The 25,888-nt window shown below is 42.0% G+C and overlaps 1 protein-coding gene across 5 annotated transcripts in view; it reads left to right on the top strand.

The window, feature by feature from the left end:
• OSTN (osteocrin) overlaps positions 1–25,888 on the top strand; it is a 53,134-nt gene that overhangs the window by 24,643 nt on the left and 2,603 nt on the right. For 2 of the 5 annotated variants that reach the window (XM_075761850.1, XM_075761851.1), the window contains 2 exons: positions 20,353–20,451; positions 23,310–23,527. In XM_075761850.1, the coding sequence (XP_075617965.1) occupies positions 20,353–20,451; positions 23,310–23,527 (317 nt within the window). Of the gene's footprint in view, positions 1–7,260; positions 7,737–13,127; positions 13,195–18,007; positions 18,155–20,352; positions 20,452–23,309; positions 23,528–25,888 lie in introns of those variants that run through there. The other 3 variants (XM_075761852.1, XM_010305559.2, XM_075761849.1) reach the window with 3 other exon arrangements.

Here is a 25,888-nt window from a genome sequence, read left to right as displayed (position 1 = left end):
GATGCTACCTTGACCCTGCAAGGACTATGGCAGATGGGCCAAATATGAAGTTGGGGTAGGCAAGAATGTCCTCCACTGGAAAGTTTGAGGACAGATTTTGCAATCTTGATAATCTGTGCAAATCAGAGCTAATCAGTGTGTAAGCTGGCGAGAAAAAATGTCTAAACAAAATTGGCATAAAGTAGGTGTGCAAACTGAATGTGACTTCCATTTCACTGGGGCTGAGGGCAGGTATGGGATGGCATGCAAGGAGAAGTATAATGCAGAGTACCTGTGTGGGGATATAGCTGTGTGAAGAACAAGGAAAAATACACCCTGCACAGATTTATGTTATCTGTGGATCTAACTGCTGGTATTTTGGTGAATCTGTTGTTACTACAGCCATCTGTAGCGTGCAAAAGGGGTGAAGCTTATGATTTTTACAAAAGCAGCTAGGCCAATTTCCTTAGTTCCCAGCTCTTTGGATGGCAGTACCTAAAGCAGGGTTCGTTGTTCATTGTGGGAGGGGAAGGAGCAAGTGACCCGCACCTTGTCTGCTGGGAACTCCCACGGGTGTAATGCTTGCTCTGTTCACCTGCTCTGTGCCTACCTGGGTGCCAACATTCAGCGTGTTACAGTGGCTTTTCCCAGTAATGCACATCTATCCTGCCAGTCCTGTAAGCCACGTTTGCCACTCAGATTTAACGTCTGTCCTTCTGCTGTGCCGAGGACTGATTGCACGTTGCAGGGCAAGAAGCATTCCCTCTCTGCCCCCTCCCTCTGTAGGTGTCAGCTCTGCTGCCCAGGTGGAAGGGGAAGGGAACGTGTTAATGGCTCTGTAACGAGAAGGGCGATTTTTCCTGGCAGTGCTTTTAGGTTTGCTTCCAGAATGTGTACAGTTATCATTTATGCTCCTTTAAATTCTTTCCTTTTCTCAGAAGAGGTCAGTGCATAGAAAGAGAATTTGGATTATCAGGCTGCTGGCACTGGCCTGCATTTTCCACTTGTGTGCTTGGAATACAGTCTGGTCTTGTGCCTCTCCTGATTTGTTTACCTTTTCCCTTCCCCTTTTCCTGTGTGCCCTAGTAAGCTGTTGGATTCCTCTTTTCATGATATATTTTTTTTTTTTTTAAGTGAGCCATTAAATCACTTTTGCAATTTCTCTGAAAACATTAAAATTGCACATTGGGGAAGTGCTCAGCATCTTGTGCGATGTCTCACCCCGTATCGGTATAGGATGGGTAGCACCTCCCTGCTTTCTCTGTTGCTGCAAAATCAAGCCCCGATTGTAGGAGGCAATGAGCAGTCAAAAGGTAAAAAGAGGAGCAAAGGAACCATGATAGTGGCCAAGAGGACCTTCCTTCAGTCGCTTCTGTTCAGGGTTTCTGTACCCTTCAAAACCCAATGTGATTCTTACAGAACTGGACAGGGACGGGACAGCTCTGGATCAATTTGTGTTGTAGAGCTTCATACAAAGATGCTCTTCAGCCCCTCCGAGCTTGAACACCTGTGGTTTTGAGTATCAGTGCTCCTGACTTAGGTATGTGAGTCAAGTACTGTAATTTGAAATTCTGTGTTGTGGATTCAAATCTAGCCGCTAGCTATGGTGAACAGCAGCGATCACTATTTCATAGCCAGCTCATGGGTTCCTGGGAAATGATAACTCCTAGCCCTATCGTTTTGAACCGGTGTTAACGCCATGAAAAAGGCCGCCTTGGTCTATGCGAGATCTCTGCTACTTGGAATCAATGTTTTTAGGAAGGTGGTTTTATTTTATGAAGGAAAATTATTTTTTATTACAAAGATAATTGTAACTAGGGAGTTTCTGTGGAGCAATCGCTTAGCATGTTCGGCTGTTAACCGAAAAGTTGGTGGTTTGAGCCCACCCAGGAATGGGTTCACCCCTTTCCTCTGCCTGTGGCAGGGGAGTTGGAACTAGATGATCTTTAAGGTGCCTTCCAGCCCAAACTGTTCTGTGACTGTATGATATTGGGATGTAGGGTTTCGGCCACACGAGACTGACGTAAGATGTGATATAGCACAGAGGAGAAAAGGGGTTGCTCCCTGCACCCCCACGGTGAGCCCAGGGCTTGCGACTGGGGAAGCAGTGGATATACTTCCATATGAAATGACCAGGGATGCCTACGATCGGATGACAAAAAGTTGTTCCTAGGAACCAGTCCTGTTTCAGAGCAAGCAACAGAAATAATACTGCTTCTACTGCTGTTTTGCTCTAAAAGAAGCATTAATGTAAAAATAGAGTAATTTAGAAATAACTGTCTTCCCCCAGCTAGCTGTTACGGCAGCAAAAACCCCGTAACAGAGCCAGTCCCTGAGCCGAGGTTATTTCTAAACCACTTCTAATTCGTGGAAACAAATTTGCAAAATTTGGGGTGGTTTGGGAATAAGAAAAGTCACTTTACAAATCCTTGTCTGCTGCAGGAAAAGCAATTGTCATGGACTCAGAGCATAAAAACACAATATGGGGTTATTTTTTTTAGTGTATCAAGTCATGTGACAAATCAGAGGGATACCAAATAACATAATTTCAACACAGTCAAACAGCTCATGCTCTGCTTGCATGGTGATTATCCTCTCAGTTTACACGGATCTTTGCACTCCTGTGGTGCTTTAATAACATCACTTTAAAACCCTGACATTTGGGTAACATGAGGAGCAGCGAATGCTCACAGCACCTACAGTCATCAGTCACTGTCAGCTCTGGGCTGAGGTTTCTCTGCTTTCTAACATGTGGCTGTACACTTAGCTTAAACTCTTTTTTTTTTTTTTTTTTCTGACACTGGGTATTTCCCATAGCCCCCGGAGAACAACCTGGAGAGTCTCTGGTTGGTGTGCTCAGCTACCTGAAGCCTCGAGAGCCCGTGCAGACACAGGCTAAGGGAGAGGTTTACAGTTCCGTGTCAAACGCTGTGCATCAACCCTGGCCGCTCCCTGCGGGCGATGCTGGTGACATTGTGCTGTTGGCAGCAGAGCGAGGGTCCCGCTTGAGATGAAGGGGAGAAAAATCACTGAATAATAAAAGACTTTGGTCTGAGGAACTTATGGGACTGGGTGGGAAAAGGGATGGAAGAAGGGCAGGGCTGAGGTGCTTCAGGTAGTGGTTGTGTGTGATAAATGCCTTGAAGAAGAAGGGTCTGATTTTTCTCTCTGTTCAGTCTATGCAGCTAGGCTTTGGTTTCGTTCCTACTTGTGAAAATCATAGATAGCTCCACGGGCTTCAGTGCAATGCCAGCACTCTCTGCTGTCAGGGCTATTGACTTGAGAGCAGTTATTCCACTTATTACCTGGCTGAATAGAAGCCTGCCCTGTATCTGGCTTGGGAAGACCAGAACTGACTGTGTTTTCCAGCTGTTGGCTTTCTGTTTGATCTGGTGAGAACCAAATTAATCTCTCAATCAAACAGGCGCTCCCTGCTCCTGACAGCATTGGAGATCTCCGAGGAGCATTTTGTAGGAGTAGGGCTTACATCAGTGGCATCATTATGTGTCCAGCAATGTCTGTGTGCAAGCAGCCTCGTCCTGCTCAGCAGGCTGGCATCCCCCAGCCCCGTGGAGACGTGGCATGGCACCGCTGCGGGCAGGCTTTCTCCCCGCTGAGTGAGCAGAGCCAAGGTATGCAGGCAACGTGCAGGGTCTGTTCCTTTTTCAGTGGCAGCTGTGGCAGCCCACCTCTTTTTTGTGTTCAAAACGCTCCTTGTGTTATTTATCACATACTGTTATTATTTGTAATTTTATTGTAGCATTTACAAAATGTCATCCACTCCTTCTGTGTTTACCTTAAGCATATCTGATGCGCAAGGCACCAAAAACCTCACAATGCCGTTTTTTTCCCCAAAGGCAACCAGGCTTTGCTATGGCGAGGCTGGACTGTGGGGAGTGTAGGTGCTTCAGAGCCATGAAGGATCATCTTGTGACGCAAAGTCCCAACTTCTGTGACGTGATGCGGTTCACTAACCCAGTTCCGGATCCTGTCCCATCTGGTCACCGGAGTAGCGTGCTTGGTGGCAATGTGCTTGATTTAGGGCTGCAAGATTGGGCTCAGAGTGCTTAGTCAGTATTATCTGCTCTGCTTCATTCCACTGGTCGGTTCATTGGTTTTAAATATATTTTGGATGCCTAATAATTCCAATAAGAAATTTCTAAAAGAACATCAGAAAAGCCATCCACAGTATTTAAATCACTATGTTAATGTGACTGAGCTCATGCGGCTAAGAGATTGCAAATCATTTTCAGATGCCGTCAGCATCTTTTTTTTTGTGCTTGTCTATGTCCTCCCGTGACCATTGCTTGGAGAGCCATGTACACGCTCGAAGGATTTGCTTTGAGGGGAGGACTCAAATATCAAAGTGGAAAAAAAGCATTCAAACCTAAAAGCTGACCATAAAGCCCAGCACATCATTTTCAGAAGCAGAACATTATTGTTACTCTGCTGACAAACTTCTTTTGAGGGCAGCAGCACGGTCCAGCACCATTTTAGATTTGTCTTGAAGCCGCACATAACCAAAATAAATATATGGTTACATAAGAAACTATATTACATCCTTGCTCCTGGGTTCCAAGTCTAATTGTAAAGTAAGCACAAATCCAGTACATCTGCCCTTACGGAGGTAGAGGGCCAGCCTCCTCCCACATGCGATCCAGTCGATTTGCACCTGGGATAAACGGGCCAACCAAGTGGAAGGAAAATGGGTTTGTCCCTTCTTCTAAGGTCCTTGTGTGAGATGTGGAGGCCCTCTGCAGAGATGGACACACGGGGACAGGTAAGGAGAGGCATTGAACAGGCTCTGGAGAGCAGCCACGTCTCAGGGCAGCGTGTGGGTTTTGGACGTAGCCCAGCATGGTGCGAGTAACTGAAGCCCAGAGGATTACATTGCTCCCATGAATCAATAGTGATTTATACAGCTTCACTGGTATGGCAGCAGCAATGCCTATAGTTACAGTGACTTAATACAAGTCTGCTTTCTGCTGCGTACGACTAGGGAAAGAGTTATATAGAGAAGCTGTGACAAACGTGCACTTTTAGAGCTAGGCTCTGAAATTTGGCAGGGGATAATTGTACTACTTTGCCCTTGAAGATGTTGTGAAAATATATGAATCATTCTTTATTTCCAAAGTGCTTGCACACTATAACTTCAAACGGGATAGAAGAAGCCATGAAGGAATCCAGTTTGCTCAGAGCAGAGATCCTCATGAAAACACTCATGAACGACAAACCTTGGCCTGCAGAGGGGAAGGATCCGGCTGTGTGGCTGGCACGATGCAGGGAAGGATGAAGAAACACACAGCAGGAATAAGCAGGCAGTGTCAGGGCCTTGAGTTTTCTCAAGCTGGCAGTCTCTCAACTTTAATCAAGCACAAATTGTTCAGTTCCATGCAGAAGGGACAGGATAATGTTCACTGCCCTGCGCTCCCTATGGGAACAAAATCAGGGGTTCCTCCTGGCTTCTTGGCTAAGGCTAGGATACAGCAGCCACAGAGGGAAAAGAAGCTGGTAAGATCAAAGGGTATTTTCTATGTCATTATGTTCTGAAGAGGACTTTATAGCCACTGGCTATAGGACACTGTTCAGTGCTCAGGATTCTGTCTGTTTCTAGACCCATAGTGTAGCAGAATAACGTGCGTGTATGTATGTAAGCTCCTAAAGAAAGGACATTGCAGCAGAGAAGGTAAATAAAATAAAATCTGAGCCACCTGGGCAGCAGGACAGCGACTGCTGTAAAAGCCCACGTGGAAGTGAATGTTGTCAACATGAGCGGCTACAGGTTGACAGAGGATGACAAGATAGTTGCCTATGAAGAATGCAGAGGGTGAGAGAGCTGGGGTTGTATAGCAGGGCTGACCTTATCAATGCATATAAATACCCGATGAGGGAGTAAAGAGGACAGAACTAGACTCTTCTCAGTGGTGCCCAATAAAAGTACAAGAGGCAATGGGCACAAACTGAATGCAGGGAATTCCAGTTAAACATCAGAATTTTTTTTATTTTTTTTTTAAACCATGGCAGTGGCTGAACAATGAACAGGCTGCCTAGAGAGGTTGTAGTGTCTCCATCCTTAGAGGTATTCAAAACTGGACTGGGCACAGCCCTGACCAAGCTGCTTTAGTTGACCCTGCTTCGAGCAAGGGTGTTGGACTAAGCAATCTGCAGAGTTCCCTTCCAACCTCTACTGTGCTGCAATTCTGTAACAGAAGACGGTTCTGAATCCCAGGGCAATGTTCGCAATGAAATGGTTACTGGGATCCTGGACATCTGCTGTTTTTTGATTAAATGTTGCCAACAGAAATATATGTTCAGGTACGGGGCTGCATATGCGCAGATGGTCTGTACATATGTGTGGATACCTGGAGATTCCCTCCATACGCAGGCAAGCCAGCGCATCCGGCCAGCCTGCCAGAAGAAAAAATGAAAAATTGCTGAATTCCACCTAGACAGAATTTCCAGCTGGAAAAAAGAAGACGTGTCTGGGGAAACCTGGCCATGAGCTATTCCTGCCTCCAGGAGCTTGTGCTAAGTCTCTGCACAGAACAGTTTCTCCTTAAATAAATACCTATTCAAGCAAAGCCTTTGCACACCAGAAACAGTATATTCATCATCTGATTATCTGGTGGGTTACTTTGTATTCTTCCCTTTAAAACTTCTTGGCTATTTCAGTTAAGGGAAAGAAATGAGAATATGTAGTTGTGTTTATACATAAAGGCTTGCTGCTTTTGTCACACCAACACATCCAGCTTGTGTGAACACAATTAATTTGTACAGTTGTGCCACTGGTTTAGTTTATGCACATTGCTTGTGAAAAATAAGCTGTAACAAAAGAGAGTTTAGTCTGGGTGTTATTTTTACTGCTTTTTGTTATAGCTATGTCATCTATCTATCTATGTATCTGTTTCACTCATCTCTGCAGTACCATGACTGCAAAATACATGAATGCAAAATATTGCAAGTTGGGTGACCTCCCAGGCAAGACAGGGAAGGAATAATCGAGGAGCTGACAATCAGTGCTCAGTAATTTGTTCCTGTAACGGTACATGGATCTACTTTAATCAGCAAATACCTTCCTCCTGCTGCATACAGAAGTACTCCGTCTGTCAGATAACTCTTTTGCAGCAAACCCAAATCAGCTCTCCCCGCAATGTGGCCACCTCTAGAGGGCGGTGATTGACTGATTAATGTTTGTGCTGTAATTGAAGATGATTACCAGCTTATCTTGGATTAATCCAGTTGCGATGCTGCAGCTGTTTAGCAAATTACAGCTTCACTGCAGAAAGATGCAGTGAGTCTGACAAGGAAAGGTCTCTGGTCCAGTTGAAGTGATAGAGGAAACGGCCAAGTAACGTAGCAAAATTTGGCCCGAAGATTAGGATGAGCTTACAAACTGTTGTGACATCTTTAATTCTTAGAAATACCAGAGACCTGCATTTCTAGAACAGTGTTTGTGAGGTTCCTTGCAGGAACTAACTGTCAGTGCATTGGAACCAGAGCAAAACAAGGAAGGAAATCAATCAGTTAGCATCAATTGCTCTAAACTCCCAGGTTTACACTAACAGCTGGCTCCAGTTCGCCTCCAGAGTAGAACGGTCCTGCTGTGCAAGCCACCATCCCAGGGATGGGCTTACCCAGGAACAGGGGGACAGCACCTGCTGTCCAAATGTCATTTGGTGCAGGACTTGCTTCCAGGGAGAAACAGCTGCCCAGCCCCACGTTTCGCATGGCTTCATCTTCCTCTACCTGCATGTCAGGTAAGAAACTAGTGGCAACATCTCCTGCAGCATCCTGTGGTGATGTGAGTGGTCCACGTGTGGCCCTGCCCAGCTCCCACACCACTGGTTTCTCTCTGAAGAATGTTTCTCACCTTTCCCTTTTCCCCCAGACTATTGTCATCATTTTGCTGCTTAGCTGCTTTCTTTAATTCTTCTGTACCCTTTCTCATGCTGCCAATGAACAAAACTCCACTTTACTTCTCAGCTCTGCACAGAAAATGGTGATCAGTTGTGTGAAGGAAAAAAAAAAAGTGTGAGATCAGGACAGAGTTTCAGAACAGATGTATTTTTTCTTCTCATGAGCATGTCTTTGAATTTAAGCTACTGCTGTGTGTTCAGTACTGTGCTACGTTGCCACATTTGTAATTAGCTCTGGAGCTAAAGTATGTGCTCTACAGCTAAGATACACACTTCACTGTACTTTGTGTACTATGCCACAAGGGTTCATGGGTCAAAAAAAGCTTATTTCAGTGACAGGTGACATCAGCACACATGTCTTTGACAAGGGAGGCAGTGTAAAAACATCAGCACCACTCCCTCTCTTTCCCTCTTAGCACAGAAAGATGGGGCTGGTTCTCAGTTTGTCATCTTGATATTTAGCATTGACTCCAAGTAGCGTAGCTAGAGGGGATGGAAACACAGTCTACTCATTTTCATTTCTGCGTTGCCACTTTGAGTTAGGACCACGCTGATATTGGCCCAGAATTATTACGATTTTCTTAGTACTTTGGGACCTCTTTGTAGGGTTTTGTTGCCTCTTGTCCACCTGCCTGTGGACCACTGTGGCCATAGCACAAAAGAGCCTGTCAATCTTCCGCCACCTTCACTCCTCATGGCCATCCTGGGCTGGGAGCCAGTGGCATGGGCACAAAAGATAAACGGTCTTTTTTATTTCCAAAGGCATCCTGCTGCATCATAGCATGACTGTTACAGAAAAAGTTTGCATTTCGACAAACTGTCCTTGTTTGGGCTTTTTGCTTTGTTTTGAGAGTGCTTTTTATGGATTCTTAGATGTCACGGCCCAGCTCCTATCACAAGCATTTAATTCTAGCACAAAGGACTTTTAAAAAGTACATATATAGAAACTGCTAGTAGGAAGTTTAACATTCCTGAAGAATGTTACTGTCTTCAGTTTTATACCCTACGTTGTGGGTTTTTGCTTCTCAACATCTAACTAGCTGCAAGGAGTCATCTTAAATGGAAGTGACACAGCAAAAGCTACTTTGATAGCTTGCAGATTTAAAAATAGTTGTCTTAACATAGTTTTTCCTTCCAAGGTAGAATGTACCTTTAATTGGAAAACATACGTGCACATTATTAATGCAGGGTCTCTTTTCCATATTTTTGTCTTACAGTGAGTCATCTGCTCTCTGGGTCTGTATACCTACATGAAAATAGGTGGGAATCAGCTTCGTTTCTGAAATTCCCGCATGTATTGACTGAAAAAGCTATGGTGGCTTTTTGAAAATGTTTCCCCTTCTCTAGACAAGATATGAACATCAGTGCAATAAAAGTAACCTTGGATGTTCTTCCCAAACCAGTGATGTAGCTATAAAATGCTGGATGTTTGGTTAATCTAATCCACTTTCAGGATGGTCAGAATTGGGCCAATTTTATCAGAAGAGTTTATTGCCTCAAGAAATAAAAATACATTGAAAGCACCATAATTTGGAATATCTCAGTTGTTTATTTCAGAGCCATATGAATCAGTATCAGCTGAGCACCTGACTTGTGGAGATCAGCTCTTTATTAGGAACAAAAAAAAAAAAAGTAGTTCTTTGAAAAAGAAAAAAGTTTGTTCTTAGAATTTTCTTAGAAAAGTATTTCTTAGAATTTTGGGGCAAACCTTGAAAACTCAAAAGAAAATTTCCACTTTTTCTAACTTCAATGTTGTCCTTATATCGCGTGCTAAGCCCTGAACTAGACTATTTCTGATGACACACTGTTTAGTGAAAACGTGAGTAATCCTAGCAGTCAGAATGTATCCAGTCACATGCCTTTACTCCATGCCAGCTCAAGCAAAAATTTGTGAGGATAGGCCTACTGCTTTGGCCATCACGCTTTCTGGACCACGCACTGTTTGTGTTGATTTACAAATGACAGATGTGCGACCTCACGTGAGCAATCAGTGATCGGTGGAAAGGGTGACGTAATTTGAAGAGACTGGAAGGTAGAGTTCCCATGGGACAACCTAATGACAGACCACAGTGATCTAACAGTACTGGTACATGTTTTAGTGGGAGAAGAAAAAGATTAAGAGTATGATACAGTAAAATTAGCAAGCATGTGTCACCATTTTCACGTGTCGTTCCTAAGATTTTAAAGACGAGGTCGTACAAACCCAAATACAATTTCCACAGGCAAGGCTGATGAAGAGCAAGATTGCTCAACACCTAGAGAAGTGAACCCTTGCTAACTCCTGCTCTCTGAATAAGAACTTGTCTCCTAAAGGAATTAAGGAAAACATTGAGCCAGCTCAATTGATTTGCAAACTAGTGTTGAAAGAATTACAGAAAATATTTGCAAGAGCATGAGGACAGCAGGGAAGCAAGCTTGTCTTTCTCTTGAATGGTAAAAAAAGAGCTTCATGGCTTGTATCCTTACCTCCTCCAATTTCTTTGTTTTTGTCTTCATAGTTGAGAAAATCACATTATGTTGGTTTATTCATTTACAGTTAAGACAATAAAGATTCCTTCCAAACTCTTGGTTGCCCTAACTTAATTATATTGTAAGTATAATTAAACCACAGTAGTGTTGAGGATGTCTGTTCCTTGGGCACTCTGCCAGCTAAGTAACCACCATACCTTTTTCATTATCTGGGAAGCTTCCTTATCAGCCTTCTCCAGAAGGTGTCAAAAAAGTATCTGTAAGTTGTTTCTAAGTCAATTCAGAGCAGGAAATTAAATGTTAATATTCTAACACTTTATTTTATTTTTTTTAAAATTATTTTTTCTCAGAAAAAACCCACTATGTGCTGGTAACATGTGTCCTATTCTAAGGTCAGTAGCAGCCCATGAAGATGCTAAATACTCAGATTTGAGTCTTTCACACCTGTTCAGAGATTGTGATAGTTGTGTCTATCAGTATCCATTTCTGAAATCTTTTAGATTGTATGCTTTTGTAGGAAAAGCACAGTGATAAATTTATTTTGAAACAGTAAAAAGCATGTATTACTTATCTAGGAGGAAGACCTACATCCTCACAGTAGGTCCAGGTGGTACAAAAGTGGCTGGAGCTTTGTTATAGGATCACCAATCAGTGGCGGGCCTAAAAGCAAATTTTAGTACCAAGTCTTAGACATCCTTTTAGAGTCAAAGGAGATGACAGTATGGCTGTGTTTCCGCTCCTGCTTTTTTCTGCAGCCCACCATCCCACTCTCTCTTGTGAGGTGCCAAGCCTCAGCTGGCTGAGTCTCGGCCATCCTCCAGGCTTCACCCCGCGCTGTGAAATACTGCAATGCCTACGTTACAGGCATCGAGTTGTCTGTCATCAGCTTCCAGTGGCACAGCCCATGCCTCCTACCAGCCTCATCCGCACCAACGGTGGTGGCAGAATGGAGCCCTACAGAGATCCTGCTTTAAAGAGCTTGAGATAGGACCTGTAAAAACTCCCAGCAAGAGTAAATGCCTGTGGGTGCCACCTTGTGTCTTTCCAACAGGAAAAAAAGAGACGGGAACTGAATGCCTAGGACTGCAGCAGCTGGTCAGCAACACCTCATGGTCATATGTAGCAATGGTAACATTAAATATAGTAATATCTTCTGGTTAAATCCTGGTTATCTTTTTCCCGAGATCCTGCTCACATGTTTTATACACATCAGTAAAGTACTGCTGTGTCCTTGGACTTCTAGCAAGAAGCCTCCATCTAAATGCAAGTAGCACTTTAAAACAGAGCACAGTTCCAGTTCTCCTCTAGCGGCAGCGTTTCCAGCTGTGTTTCAGCAGTCTGGCATTGTTTGGCTCTGCCCTTTTGGTTCTGCTGCAGCTCTAGTGTCCGCAGAGCCCGTTTGGACCTCTGCAGCTGCCATCACTGCTCTGGGATGGAAAACAGTCCAACCTGCCTGCTCCAGCCTGACGTCAGTGTGGGCGCTCGTGCGGCTGATGCATATTCTTGCAGCACTATGCTGGGCCGTATTCCCGTATCTGCCTGTACCGAGAGATGCTATAGTAATACGTGCTTTGCCTCTCCTTAATTTCTGGGACTGTACATTTCTGTTGTGCTCATGACCAAAACCAGCCTCTTGTTGTCGATTTACTTGGTTTCCCCCTTATACCTCAGCCAGGGAGTGTGGCAAAGACATGCCTTGCAATGAACTATCCTGATTTGGCACTTTTATGTCAGCTCTGCAAAATTCGGCTGCCATCTTCGTCTGGGAAATGAGCTGTGTTGCAGTATGATTAAACTCTTGTCTTTCTCTAATCATTCTGATCAAGACAGATGATGAAATCAAAGGTTTTGCTCCCTGGCTGGCAAATTTTTCCCACCTATTTTGAAGCTGCATTTGAAATTTCCTTTTACTGTCTGTTGCTCGTAGGAAGAGCTTTTGGCAAGTCAGAGTAAAAACAATTTTGAAAACACTATGCCTATCTGTTTAGAGAATAAAGTCACTATGAGTTGTTAGGGAGTCTGCACAGGTTGGAATTTTAGACCCAAAAAGAGGTCTACAATTGCTGTGAATCAATTAAAAACTGAGATTTAAAAAAAAAGGGGGCAAAAGAGAAGATAGACTTATTCTAGTGAGGCAAACAGGGAAAGAAATAGGTCCTCTGGTACTGCCGATGGCAGGTAGGCAGCTTCATGTCTCTTGGTACTTTACAATCATTTTGATAACTGAAAGACTGATGTCTGAAAGACTTCAGTTCTTGTAATTTGCTTTACAAAACACACCCCTTTCCTAATGCTTATCTTACAATAGTGTTCGTCTACTAAAAATGCACTAATTAATTTCTTCCTGAAGTTAATGCAGTCCTTCTAAAGTTATTCCTGTTGTCCCTGAGAAATACAGTAAAAATAATAAATAAAAATTCAGGACTTCAGGTTTCTGTACTGCAGTTTGCAAAAGTGAGAGGTTAGAGAAATAGTGATGCTGCTGAAAATCTTTCCACTCCCATGATTGTCTGAATCTTGACAGAAGAAGAGAAAAAAACAACAAAACCCTAGACCTTTAATTATAACCTAATCATCTTGATCAGAGCAATAAATGCAACAAATGTGAGGCAAGTATGTGTGTGAGAGTGCAGGACAGAGAAAGGTTTAGGGCAAGGATCAGTGGAAAATCTTTAGAAATGATGTAAGAGAAAGCAGAGGCAGGGATTGGAGTTTGTAGCCTACAGCAGAGACTATAAAAACTCTGAAAGCAAGCTGAACATTAGGGATAAGTTAGGGTGAAGAACATAGCAGGACCATTAAGGCTGGAATTGCTTGTATCCAATGCAAGGTAAGATGAGTGAGGACAGAGATGGGTTGGGGATGTTTTGTGTCTTCTGCTCTGTTTACAGAAGCTTTCTTCCCTTCTGTGCTTTCTTCCTTTTTTTTTTTTTTTTGGTAACTTTTTTTTTTTAATTAACAGGCACACACAAGGTATACACATGCTCATGTCTGATGGGAAAAGCACAGCTTCTTTTTCCAGTTTGAGATTAAGATAGTAAGATCCTTATCACTTGGTATTTTTGCTACCAAAATGGAACTTATTCAGTGGAAACTTATTTCTTTCAGTTAATCAGCCAATATTTAAACAAGATGTGTCTGCATTTTACAACAGTGACTAGTTACTTTCATGCTTTTGCAGTACTTTGCAGTAAACTGCTGTCTCTTTATGTTGTTATGGATTTTCCTCTGTTATTGTCAAATGCATATTACTTCTTAAAATAAGCTAAAGAGCTATGACAGAGTAGTTTCTCTGCATTTCTAAATACCATATGTGGTAGATAAGTTTGTTGCATGTAATACAAAGATAAATGATTTAGGGAAATTCTTTTCTTTAATTTATGGAGCTGTAAAAGGGTGGGGTTTTTTTTATATATATCCTATATTAGATAAATGTTGATCCAGATTCTGCCACATTTCTGCAATAATAGAATAACCCTACACAAACATTCCTACAGTACCAGAGTAATTATCATTATCCAGTGATCTGATTGCTTCAGCTTTGTACCACTGTAAATGAAGGCAGACTCTGATTCAGTGATAGTCATTGTAATTTCTCCATTCTGGCTTGAAAACTATTTCACTGTTTCTTTTTGCCTCCCAGACTGGAGTTGTACAAGTAAATACATGTGAATAACCTTTCATTTAGATGTCCAGAGGCTACAGTAAAGTTCAGAATCCACTAATTTTTGAAGCATAAGCACACAGTGCCTTTAGCTTTCCTTACTTGGCTTTTCAATTTGGAACGACTGTCCTCTTATGGAGAGTGCAGAGCTGAAAGCTGAGGAACTGCAGGAACATTTTGTGCCCCTGCCCACTGATTCACTCGGGAAGCCTGGGGCAAATTATTATATTTATCTGTCTCTGCTCACCTGTATTCAAAATGCAGCTCAACCTACTTTTCATGTAAAATACTTTGAATATCATGAGGAATAAGAGGCAAAAACCCCCCAATACCAAACCAGGTGAATCTATGGTGTAAATGATGGGAAAACTGCGAAATGTATCTGGCTGGACCAGGTGTTCTTCGGTATTTACAAAGACCTGCCACACTTATTTCAGCAGATTAGGTCTTCATTTTCACTCTTTGGATGAATGATAAGTATACCTCTCTGGGCTTCTTACCTGGCAAATTAAAAACTTGAACCATACAACAGTTGCAAGAACTGTCTTGATTGACCCTAAAAAAGATTGCAAGTGATTGCAGCTTTCCCATTCAACCCAGAGAAACAGATTACTCTCTGATTTCCATTTGCAATGCATCTTCACCAAGCGATTGACTTCTCTTCTTCAGTTAATATCCTTGATCAGAACACTGAAAAGTGTTTATCCAGTAAATCAGCATCTGTGTGTGATTGTCTTGTTAATAAATACCAATGCCATTCTTGTTTCTTAAGAGCTTATCTTGAAGGCTGTATTTACTGGACTTTAAATCGCCTATGTCTTTGTATTGATAACATGTTCTGATAATATGCTCCTCATACCAAATACGTAGAACTTCTGCTTATCACTCCAGTGCTGTTAGGAAAGGAGATGATTTTTCTGAATGTAAAAAACCCACAGTATATGTCTTGATTTTTATTGATAGAAAGGTTTCTTATTTTTACTTCAAATGCTGAAGATGGCACTCTAACAACAAACAGTTTGTAATTCTTATGCTAAAGAAGAAGGAAGAAAGCTAAATGTAAAGGTGTTAGAGACATTAAGAGAAGTTGGCATGTTCAGTCAGTACATATATATATATAGTGTAGGGCTGAGAGTTTGTTGGCAATGAAGAATAGTCTAATGATGTTTTGTTTTCCATTGTGCGTACCAAGAATACTGCAGCTTGCTCAATTATCTCACTTAGGAAAGGTGGAAATAGGTTCTTCTCATTAAGAGATATTTTCTTACACTTCATATCATCCCTCTTATTTAATAGTCCCTTATTTAAGGAGCCTATTTAATAGGCTTCTAGATGGGCTTTATCACTTTTGTTTGTGTCTCCTGCTTCATGGTCTCCTACTTTTATGGTATTGAAGTGAGTTTGGCATTTTAAATTTCTGAAAATCTGTTGATAAAAATGGTTTTATTACAGTGTAGTCAGTTTTGCAAGACATCCAACTTGTCTACTTCCTGCCCATTCTAAAGAGAAGCATCCTTATTTGTTCTGCGTGGACATTTGGTTTCATGTTCTTTATTCAAATGAAGAGATGAGGACCATGACTGACTAGTCTTCCACAAGCGTTTGTCCACCTGTGTCAGTTAATTTTTTCCAGATTCATGCTTGTGTCTGTCAAGCAAATGTCCCCCGCTGCGTTCATTTGTAGTTTCCATATTCCTCGTGGGAACCAGAGTGCGACATTTTCAGCCTTTCTTCACGAGCCGTGCGATTCCTGTGCTGCTCCCACAAACATTGCGCCTTCCATGGGCAGGGTCAGTGCAGAGACTAGTCAAGGCCTGCAGAGACTAAGCCATCACTGAATCTGTTTTATCTGAGTACAGATGGTAGGAACAGTTGTATACTTGTATATCCTCTGACCGCATGTGCATCTATCAAAAACGCAGCTATCAATAGCTGAGTCAGCATTTGTAATAGATACTCGGTAAAATCCAGGCAAAGATGACTGTCATGGTGATATGGAAACATGTTAAGACCAGACACTGGAAATTTTATTGTTACAATGAATGCAATTATTGAAATGAAGACTTTAAAAAGCAATGACTAATCTGAAGATGTGTCTTGAAAAACCTTTAAGGAACATCATTTTCAGAAAGTGGAACCAGCTTGACCTTGAAATACTGTCAGATAAAATGTTTCATTTGGGACACAGAAATACCTAGGTGTTTTCTCAAAACCACTAGTCTTAAGCTTATTGCATAACTTCATGAAAGTTAAGTTTTCGTTCTCTCTGGGTTACGTCACATGAAACCAACCTGCATCTACTTATCTGCATAGTTGGGAAACAGAAAATAGAGGGAAATTTACATTGTAAAAGTTGACAGTGTCTGTGCCATATATCTAATAAAATATATGGCATTGTTTAAAAATCTACACCTATTCCAGGAAACACATTATTAATAACATAAAGTGCCTGACATTGTTTACATTTCATTTTGCCACAAAGTCCCATGGTTCATTGTCTTGCTTCAGTATCTTTTTAGAAAGCAGTACATAAGAAGTGGTCCATATCTCATCTGTGGGTTCATGAGAAACCACCACTCTAACCTATTTTTGGACTCTGCTTTTTTTTCTGAGGGTGGGATTTGTTTTGATTTTTCTCCCTTTCTTTTGATATTTACATAACTAGAAAATTACACTTGAGATATACACAGTCTCTTAGGAGTTTCTGAAATCACTAGGACTGCTGCTGTGGGCATATTTTTGGCTTTGTGGTAATGAGTATGCTCCATCCTACAACTTTTAAAAGTAGGGCAAATTTGTTTCAGCAAGAGCAGACTTATTCTTAGAGCTTCGCACAAGCTATTTATAAGCTGTTCTTTTGGTAAGATACTCATCCATCATAATTTTATTGGCCATAAGGTAGATTCCCATCAGGTGTCCAATCCAAGGCTGGTGAGGCCAATGTTAAGACTCAATGGTACATTTGATTAAGATAGGTAGCAGCAGTTAATTTTCTATTTTTTGGCTTTGGAGCAGCAACAAAATACATCAGTAACTGGCTCGCAGAGACAGATGTGATTTCCCCCAGCTGGTTGGAATCTGCATGGTATGAGAGATCCTCATGGCTAACAGGTGATGGAGGCTCACCAGTACCATCCCAGTGCTCATATAGCAGAAGGCCTGGAGTCCTAATGGACGCTGCTCAGAGCTTCCCTATGGGACAGTCGTGCCTTGGCTCTGCATCAGGTCAGCTTGGGAGCATACAGCACGAAACCCCAAGGCTTCTGGGCTCAGCCACAACGTTCTCGCTGTGAGAGCAAGATCCTCATTTGCAGGTGAGCTCGGGCATGTCCCGTGCTGGTGTTACAACAGCAAGCAGAGCATAGTCATCAATATATAGTGGCAGCTGAAGTGAAAGATTGCAGTGCAAGGCATGATGTCTTGCCTCAGTTCTCTTGCTAACAGGCCAGCAAGAAAAATAAAGCTCTTGTGATTTATACTTGTGGAGTAATCTCTACAGTAATGTGAAATATAATAGTTCAAATGGGTAAGAACAATGACAGCTGTTACCATTCTTGACAGGCAATGGTTTTGGAGCTTGGTGATGAATTGCATGCTGTCTGGGGTTTGTTCAGCCCACTTATCTTCAGGATGTCATTTTGTTTTTTGTTTTTTTCTTTAAAAGAAAAACATCTTTTAAGTCCTTTGGTTTGATGTTGGAGACTTAACGGTTTCTGTTTAGTGAAGAATTTTGCTTTCTTGTGCTCTTTTTCTTGGAAAATGTCTCCACACAGATTCCTAAGAAAAAGTTTTAAATGTTTATCCTGCTTTGATAAGGTAGAATAATGTTCTCTCTTTTATCTTTAATTTTATTTTAATTGGACCTGCAATAAAGATACCTGATTATATGAGGAATTTTAGTTTTGACACATTTCAAGCTAAAATATCACTAAAACACATGTCTATGTTTGAATTTCAGACTTGCAATTACATTTAGTGAAGGGTAAACCATATTTTATGTCAGATAACACCAGACCAGACCCTGAGATACTAAAGACAGGGAATTATACCCCAATCCCTTGACCTATCTTGGTGAAATTGGTGGTGAAGAGTTTGCCAGGAGGAGGATGGAAATTCAATGCACTTGGTAAGGGTGCATCTTGCAAAGGTCCGTGTGGTCGTCAGAGCTTTGCTTATTCTCCTTCAGTAACAAATACTGTCAAGCCTCAGTTTATGTCTCTCTTGGAATGGGTCAAGGTAAAATGTGGAAGGGGAGAAGCAAAAACCAGTGCATGGCTGGGAAAACCCCTTTTGGCAGGAGGGTTCTGCTTACCCAATTGCAACAGATGAGCTCAAGGAGAAAAAGCAACAGCTGCTTTTAACATCTAAGATCCTATGACATGGCTGAAGGTGGACAGCTAAGTCTCAGACTGACAGAGGACAGTGTGATTTATGTTTACATAGTCTTCATTGCACCCTTAGTTTTGCAAATGCTTTTCTAGAGCTAAGCTGCTCCACCAGAATAACCCTTTGCTCCCTCTTAAACCAGTGAGATGGCTTCTCAGCTACTCATTTCCATGGGAACTAGATTCAAGTTTTAAGTCCTTACAATTTCCTCCGCTTCTAATTTCACTGGCGTCAAGTTCTGACCAGCTAATCAAATGTCTTTTGTGTTGCAGGTGCCTTAATGTTTATTTTGATTAGTGTACCAGTTGCTATTTTTAGCTCTTTGGTCTTTGGGTTGAATGAATACCAGCATAGACCTTAAACCATAATAAACATGTGTTTTTAACCTTGCCATTTATTTTTACGTCTCTGTATCCAAATAATCAGGATGTGGTTACCTGTGAAGGTAGTAGACTACTACTTCAAATTTCAATGCACGCCCACATACAAAAATATACATTGTAGAGGGTTACAGCTTTAAAAACACCCAGACAGACCCTTGTCTGACTTTAACGGCTGCTGCCATCAGACTGAGGGACAGTGGTACCACCTGGCTTACTGCTTTGACTTTGTCCTTTGATTCCAGTGAACTACGTCTGCTTCACCCCTACAGAACAGCCAGCAGCTTTCTTTCTCGTAACTGATCCCTCATGGACAATATAAAATAATATATATATATAAAATGGGGTAATGAAATAACAGAAGCACATGTAAAATGTATTGAAAAAGCCAAGCAAGAACAGAGTTTCAAGAAATAACACTACAAATGTATCTCTACTTCTTAAAACTAGACTCCAAACACTTTTGTGGCTTTTTTGTCTTTTGTAGTGTGGAGGGGAAAGTACAAAGCCAAATGTTTTTTTACCATGTGTTTTCTGCCTGATCTAACGGGAATTTTTCTATGCAGAGGATAAAACAACTATCATACATCATAGAAATGTATTTATACATCCCTTCTATTTCTGCTTTGGCCAAGCAGAGTCAGCAAAGAATGGCACAATCAGGCTTGAATTATACTCTGAATTACTCTGACAGAGTAATCAGCAAATTAGTTGATACCTTTGGCACTAGAGACCCCAGTCTAGTTCTTATTAACATCAGCTGAAATGTTCCCACCCGGGTGAGTTGGAGGTGCATCAACTTTTAAGAACTAGATCCAAAAAACGGCTTCAACAATGTAGCCTAAACCCATGGCCAAAGAAACCCCTGCAGCAAGCAGCTTCCTGATCCTCCCAAAACTTGACCCTCCCTGCATTACTTGAAGGCTTTGTTCTGCCAACTCTGCAGTTCTGCAGCTGTGGCACACGGTCAGATCAGCACCAGTCTTAGCGATGGGTTCCCATGTAAGCTTTTCCCAGGTGTGGGAGCTGGATAACTTATTCCAGGATCCCAAGAAGATCCTGGGAGTTGTGGCTAACACTAACACATGCTGAGAACTGGTGAAATGCAGCCTTGCCTTCAAAATGCTGCTGGAGAGGTATGTGATTTCTGTAACCGCTGTAAGCACCTATCCAGCACATGGGGAGGGTCTGGGTCAACCTGGGTGGCTATGAGCCAAAGTCTCCCTGCTTATATGTCAGTGTCTAGTTCATCTGGTTTTAGCACAAGTTCGCATTCATTACTGCTGCCACTGCAAGGACCGGGCCATTGTGCAGAAAGGAATTTGAAAGATTTGCAGGCCTGTAAAGGAGCAAAGAGGAGGGAGCTGATTCTGCATGCAAAGGTGAAGAGCATTCAGCTGACACTGCCTGGTTGCTGGGTTTTATGCAGTGACTCTATAACATATTAACAGCTGTGGGAACAGAATCTCCCTTTGCTTTCACTTCTTTAAGACCTTTGGAGCAAGGTTCACCTGGGAATGCAGCTGTGACGTCATCAACAGATTGTTCTCCTTTGCAGATGCTGCAGTTCCAGCTTGTAGTGGTGTATTTGGCCCTTGTGATTACCCTGCTGCAGCGGCACTCTAGCTCAGTGCTCCTCGTGGAGGCAGCTCCAGAGGTAGGTGAATGTTTCTGGTGATTGTCACGTAACCCTGATCTTCCTTGGGTTGCTCTTGGCTACAGGGTGTGGGAGATGCCAGGGTCTCCAAACTGTGTTGGTAGGTGAACAGTCGGTATTGACTCTGCGAGGGCAAAGCAGGACAACTTCCCCAGTGAAAGGAGTGATGCAAATGGCATGGCTCTGGAAGGACAGACAGAATGAGGTCTCACCCAGATTCACACAACCTCTCCTGAAACACCGTGGGATTTCTGTGGGTTAAAACACTGTCCAGTGACTTTAGACAGAGAGAGAACTTCTTGAAGAGGGGAAGGAGGTGATGGGGATGGGGGAGCAAACTCCTCTAACACTGAAGGGAAGGTTTGCTGCTTCTTAAAGACAAATAATAGCATGAGAAGTCTGCAGCTTTGAGAAGCCATAAGGAGATCCCTGAGAGAAGACCACCTGCACAAACATTACAAATTAAAGGAGACAGAGAGACCAGGAGAGGGAAGGAGCAAAGTAACTTGCCTAAGCTTGCAAAGGAAAGCAGTGGACAAAGTGGGAGAACTGTCTTGCATTTCATCTAGTATGATATGCAGGGTTTGCACCTGAAAATAATTCTACTACATTCTCTTTTTTTTTTTTTTTTTATGTCATCTTGACATAAAACAGATTTGGCAGGAAAGGTATTTATGTAATGGTTTAATGGCATAAAAAAATCAAGGATTTAAAAGTTTAATCAAAGTAGCACTGTTTGACTGTGGGATCTTTACATAGGTTTTTAAGATCAGCTTAGAAGTTAGATGCATACTGAAGAATATTGATGGATCCTTCTACCTTGCTCTCTGTCTTCAAATGAGCATGCCCTGATTATACAAAATAGTATTTGTTACAGAAAATAGGGCTTGAGGGAACCAGTCCCTACATCAGTGCTGCAGCAGCTGCTGTTCTGATGCCACAGATTCCTGGTATTCTGTCTCTATCAATGACAGATTTTTGTGAAAAGAATATAAGAACAGAACATCTTCAGAGACTTTCTGATCCAGAGACTTGCACTGGACTAGGGCATGTTTTAGCTGCTGATGGGCCTGAATTTGTCTTTGAAACAGTTTAAAATCTTGGTATCCATGACATCCTTTGGCAATACATTCTACTTCATCTGTGTGCTGTGTTTAAAAAGTAGCTCCTTATATTTATTTTAAATCTACCATCTGGTGACTTCACTGGGTGGACTGAGGAGCAATTTTTCGTGAGACAAAAAATTACTAGTCTTTATTCACCTCTTTGCTGTTCATAAGTTTATAAACCCTCCACTGTACCCCCTGCACCCCACGCTTACCTCTGTTTATTTGTGAAGTTGTACTTTGTTCAGTGGTTCACCATAGGAAAACTGTTGTCGTCTTCTGGTTATCATTTTAGCTGTCTCTTTCCTTTTTATGATTCTATTATATCCTTTTTAAGATAGAGTAAGTGGAACTGCACAAAGTACTGAAAAGCAGAGGCTGTTTTTTACCTTCTAGTTTCAAATGTTATTGTAGATATTTATCCTCACCAACCAGGGGGAGAGTTCAGTCTTTTTTAAAGGCATAAATTTGTTGCAAACCTCTATGAAAGTTTTATAACCCTGGAAGAGAACAGAAAGGATTGCTCAGTGCACTCGAAGGTCATAGAAAGTCAAGTCAGAGGACAATATGAGATCCTTTACGAAAGTATTAACAGTGCTACATCATTTGTGTGTTCATTGTGGTCATGTTCTCCTCCTTATATAAAGGTCACAGTTTTATACACTCCATCACTGGTTATGCCACTCATCAGTAATGGGAAATGCAATCACCACAACTATGGTGTGGACCGCAGTAGATGCAAGCATATTACATCATCCATGGAACGGCTTCCTTACATTTGTACTAACCCCACTGTGTATGAACAAGAAAGATAGTGGCATGCTTCTAAAGACAGAGGAAAACCTGCTTCAAGGCATGTAATAAAAAGTTTTGGTTAGAAATTTTTATCTAATTCCGTGAAGATCAAGTGGAGCAAGAAGGCAAACATTTAATCTGAAGAGAGAATGATTTGAGCCTGACACCTGCTTTTGTAGACAAGCTGCTGCCCTATATTTTTCCGTTATTTTCAAAGCAAATATTTCACTTTGATTTGTTTTATTTCTCTCTAGATAGACCCCAATATTCTCAGCTATTCGGGATAGCGAAGTAGAGTTCAGTATTGAAAAGGTGTTAAGTGTAATGTCATAAATAAGGTTCAAAATTCTGTGTCAAGTCAACATACCGTTCTTTCCTTTCCTCCTCCCCACATAGTGTTAATGCATAAATTCTTTAAATGTCAATGCTGAATGAATCTATCTTGGGATATTTTTTGCATAACAACTAATTAATTTGTCAGCTTTGCATGGAAAGTTCTGTATAAGTTTTCATTACTATTTATTAACTTTCATTTAAAAATGAAAATCAGTATTCTGAAAAATATGAGGATGGATATCGGAGCCTGGTAAAGGTGATTGCATTTTTAAAAAGGATTAGATTACCCAGCTCATGCTATAAGTGATACTAATCATGCTGCTGAGATAGGGATAGCAGGCTGGCCTACAAAAACAGGCTTTGTGAAGTAATAAATTTTGATAATTCTTGCAATAATAATGAAGGTGAGTTCAATTCTATCAAAAAAATATCCCAACCTTTTATGGCAAACTCCTCTGGGTGGAAAATGGCCACATTTTGCAGAAGGAAATTTGTTTTAAAGCATTGGCCCAGGTTTAGTATCCTAGTGATTACGTATTTATAGGACTGCTGCTGACACTGGTTCAAATGTTTTTTTCTGGAACTTGAGCAGCAAGCAAACATCCCCCCTTTCTTTTGCAGCCTTTGGAGCCTTCCCCTGCTCTGGGCATGGGAGTACATCCCATTGCCAGTGAAGAGAAGTCAGCCACCAACCTGGCAGCCAAACTGTTCCTTCTTGATGAGCTGGTGTCTCTGGAGAATGAGGTGAGCGAGACCAAGAAGAAGAGAAGTTTCCCAGGATTTGGCTCACCGATTGACAGGATTTCTTCAACCTCTGTGGATGCTAAAGGCAAACAGAGGTAAATTCTTAGATGTTCCTACCAGTGATAAAGTGGGAAGAAGGCTGTTGGTAGGTGTCCTGGGTACAGATGGGTTACCTTTAGCCACCAGCAGGTTTACTGTTGTTGTGAGGTGCCTCTGGTCAGGGTATCAGAATCTCTACAGAAACCATTCTGGTTTCATGGTGTGTAATCCTTCAGCTGTGAGGAATAATAGATGCACTAGTTCATTTATCCCCACAGTGCCATACAGCTAACAAAACCCATGCAAGCATATGCATTTTTTTAGTACGTTTCTTCCCACTGATGTGAACTAGCATTCAGTTTAAAACAGCCTTTTTGATAGTGAGATTGTTTCAAGTAAAAATATGCCTGAGGTTCAAAAGCAGAAGGGCAGGGCTAGGTGTTCCCGAGGCTGGAGCGAAGAGAAGGTACGGTGGTGTGCGTGTCTCGAATAGCAAGATGAAGAACACATCGTGAAAATGGGCAGACAGTTAATAGAATGGGCTTCAAGATCTTGATCAATTTATGATAAGCCAGGGTTTAATCAATACAGCAGTACAGCAGTGCTTTCACAGTACACGTTTGAAGATAAACATGTTTATAATGGGGCTAAGCAATGATGCTTGATATGAGTCAGGAGAGCCAGTGAGTTTGGGGCAAAGCTCAAGGGGCTGTTTGCTGTATCTGAAAGAGCTTAACTGTCTTGTTCCCTTCTTCTGGTAACTGTCTTCTTTTGGATGGAATCCCCAGTGCCACAAAGTATTTAGTAACATGTTTAAAGCTTAATCTGGAAATGGAAAGTATTCACAAGAGCCAGTCAACATTACAAGTATTTTTTTTCAAACAGAGTCTTGCAATATTTTCTTCTTTTTCCATCTATCCACTCAGTCTGCTACTAGGACTTTCTGACTGCAGCCAAAAGTGATAAAATATGAAATTCTTAAAATCTTGAGTAGAACTATTCTGTTCTGTATATCTCTTCAAGAGATCAAAACCAACTCATTCTTTATTTGCTCTTTAGCATGTTTTCCCTTTTCAAGGGAAGAAATACAAGGTCATTTTTGAAGCTGCTGTGCCTTTTTTGCAAAAGTATGTGGTATTCCCAATTTGTCTCATGCTTTTTGGGTGGAAATCTTGTTTCATTCTATGTGCAGTACAAGGGGAAAAAAACACATGAAAAAGAGAAATTGTGGTTAAAATTGTCCAAGTTTTCTAACAGCTTGTCTCTGAATAATGAGCTCATGCAAATGAGTGACACATTGTACAAAATTCCTCCTTTCCCAGCATCATCAGCACAGTTTGCAGTTTCGCGTTGAGATTATCACTTTGGGGGAGCTGATTAGCTTTTGAGTTTGGGATTGACTCATTTATTAGAACCATCCGAGCTGCCTTGATCACTGCATTGATAGTCAGGTGCTACCATCAGCATGGACCACAGATCAGATGCAGGCTACGAAACAGCAGAAAGGTGGAAGCGGGCAGAGGCTGCTGTGCTTAAGAGGAGTAAAGTGAAGGACTGAGCACCCTGTCACTGCTGTGCACACAGTAAATAACGGCCCATTCCTGTACCAGCTGAGAGGGTTACCTTTAGAGACCAGATAATAACTTTTGAAGTGTGAAAGCTGTTAAATAGATTCAGCCCCCTGAATTAATATAGTGTGTGTAGTGCCTGGCAACACAACAGAAACTTTTGGAAAAGAGCAGTTCAAATCTAAGTCAATGTCACACATTGTTGTGGCACCCACCAGTTACGGGAGGACCCAGTTCCTAATCTTACTCATCAACATCAATTTATAAAGCTTTGAAAGCAAGGGAAAAGCATGCAAGAAGACATGAGGCTTTAGAAGAGGTAGAAAGATCCATAGACAGATGGAGAGAAAGAAACTCGGGGAATCTTAGAAAAGGCTGCTTTAAATAGGAAACATCACTTTGCCCCTAAGTGCTGAAATAAGCACAGTCTGGTTTGGAAGATGGGAACGGCGCGGGATGTTGGGGGGGAGCGGTGACTGTCCTGTCGTGGCTGGGGATGGCCACAAGAGGGGAAGCTGCACTGCCTGCACTGCCTGCACTGCCTGCACTGCCTGCCTGCTCTGCCTTTCCCTTGGCAGGAGGTTACGATTTCCTTCTCTGTTTAACTACAGAGCATGACGGTGTTACAACTGATGGTGCAGAAACGCCCCCATAATCCAATCTGGGAAATTAATTCCCCTTTTTATCAAGTCAGACTCAATATGAGTCCAGCAGCCCAAGTCTCCCACCAGCCCCCCACCAGCCTGAGCTTATACCTGGGGGAAAAGAGTGCTGCCCTTGAGGCCACAGACTGAGCATCAGCCCTTGGCTTGCTTTCCCTTTGCTTTCCCCATGGCTTAGTGCAACGGT

The sequence above is a fragment of the Balearica regulorum genome, chromosome 9 (assembly GCF_011004875.1).
Source record: "Balearica regulorum gibbericeps isolate bBalReg1 chromosome 9, bBalReg1.pri, whole genome shotgun sequence".
Taxonomy (NCBI): domain Eukaryota; kingdom Metazoa; phylum Chordata; class Aves; order Gruiformes; family Gruidae; genus Balearica; species Balearica regulorum.
This window is presented reverse-complemented; position numbering and strand designations above follow the sequence as displayed.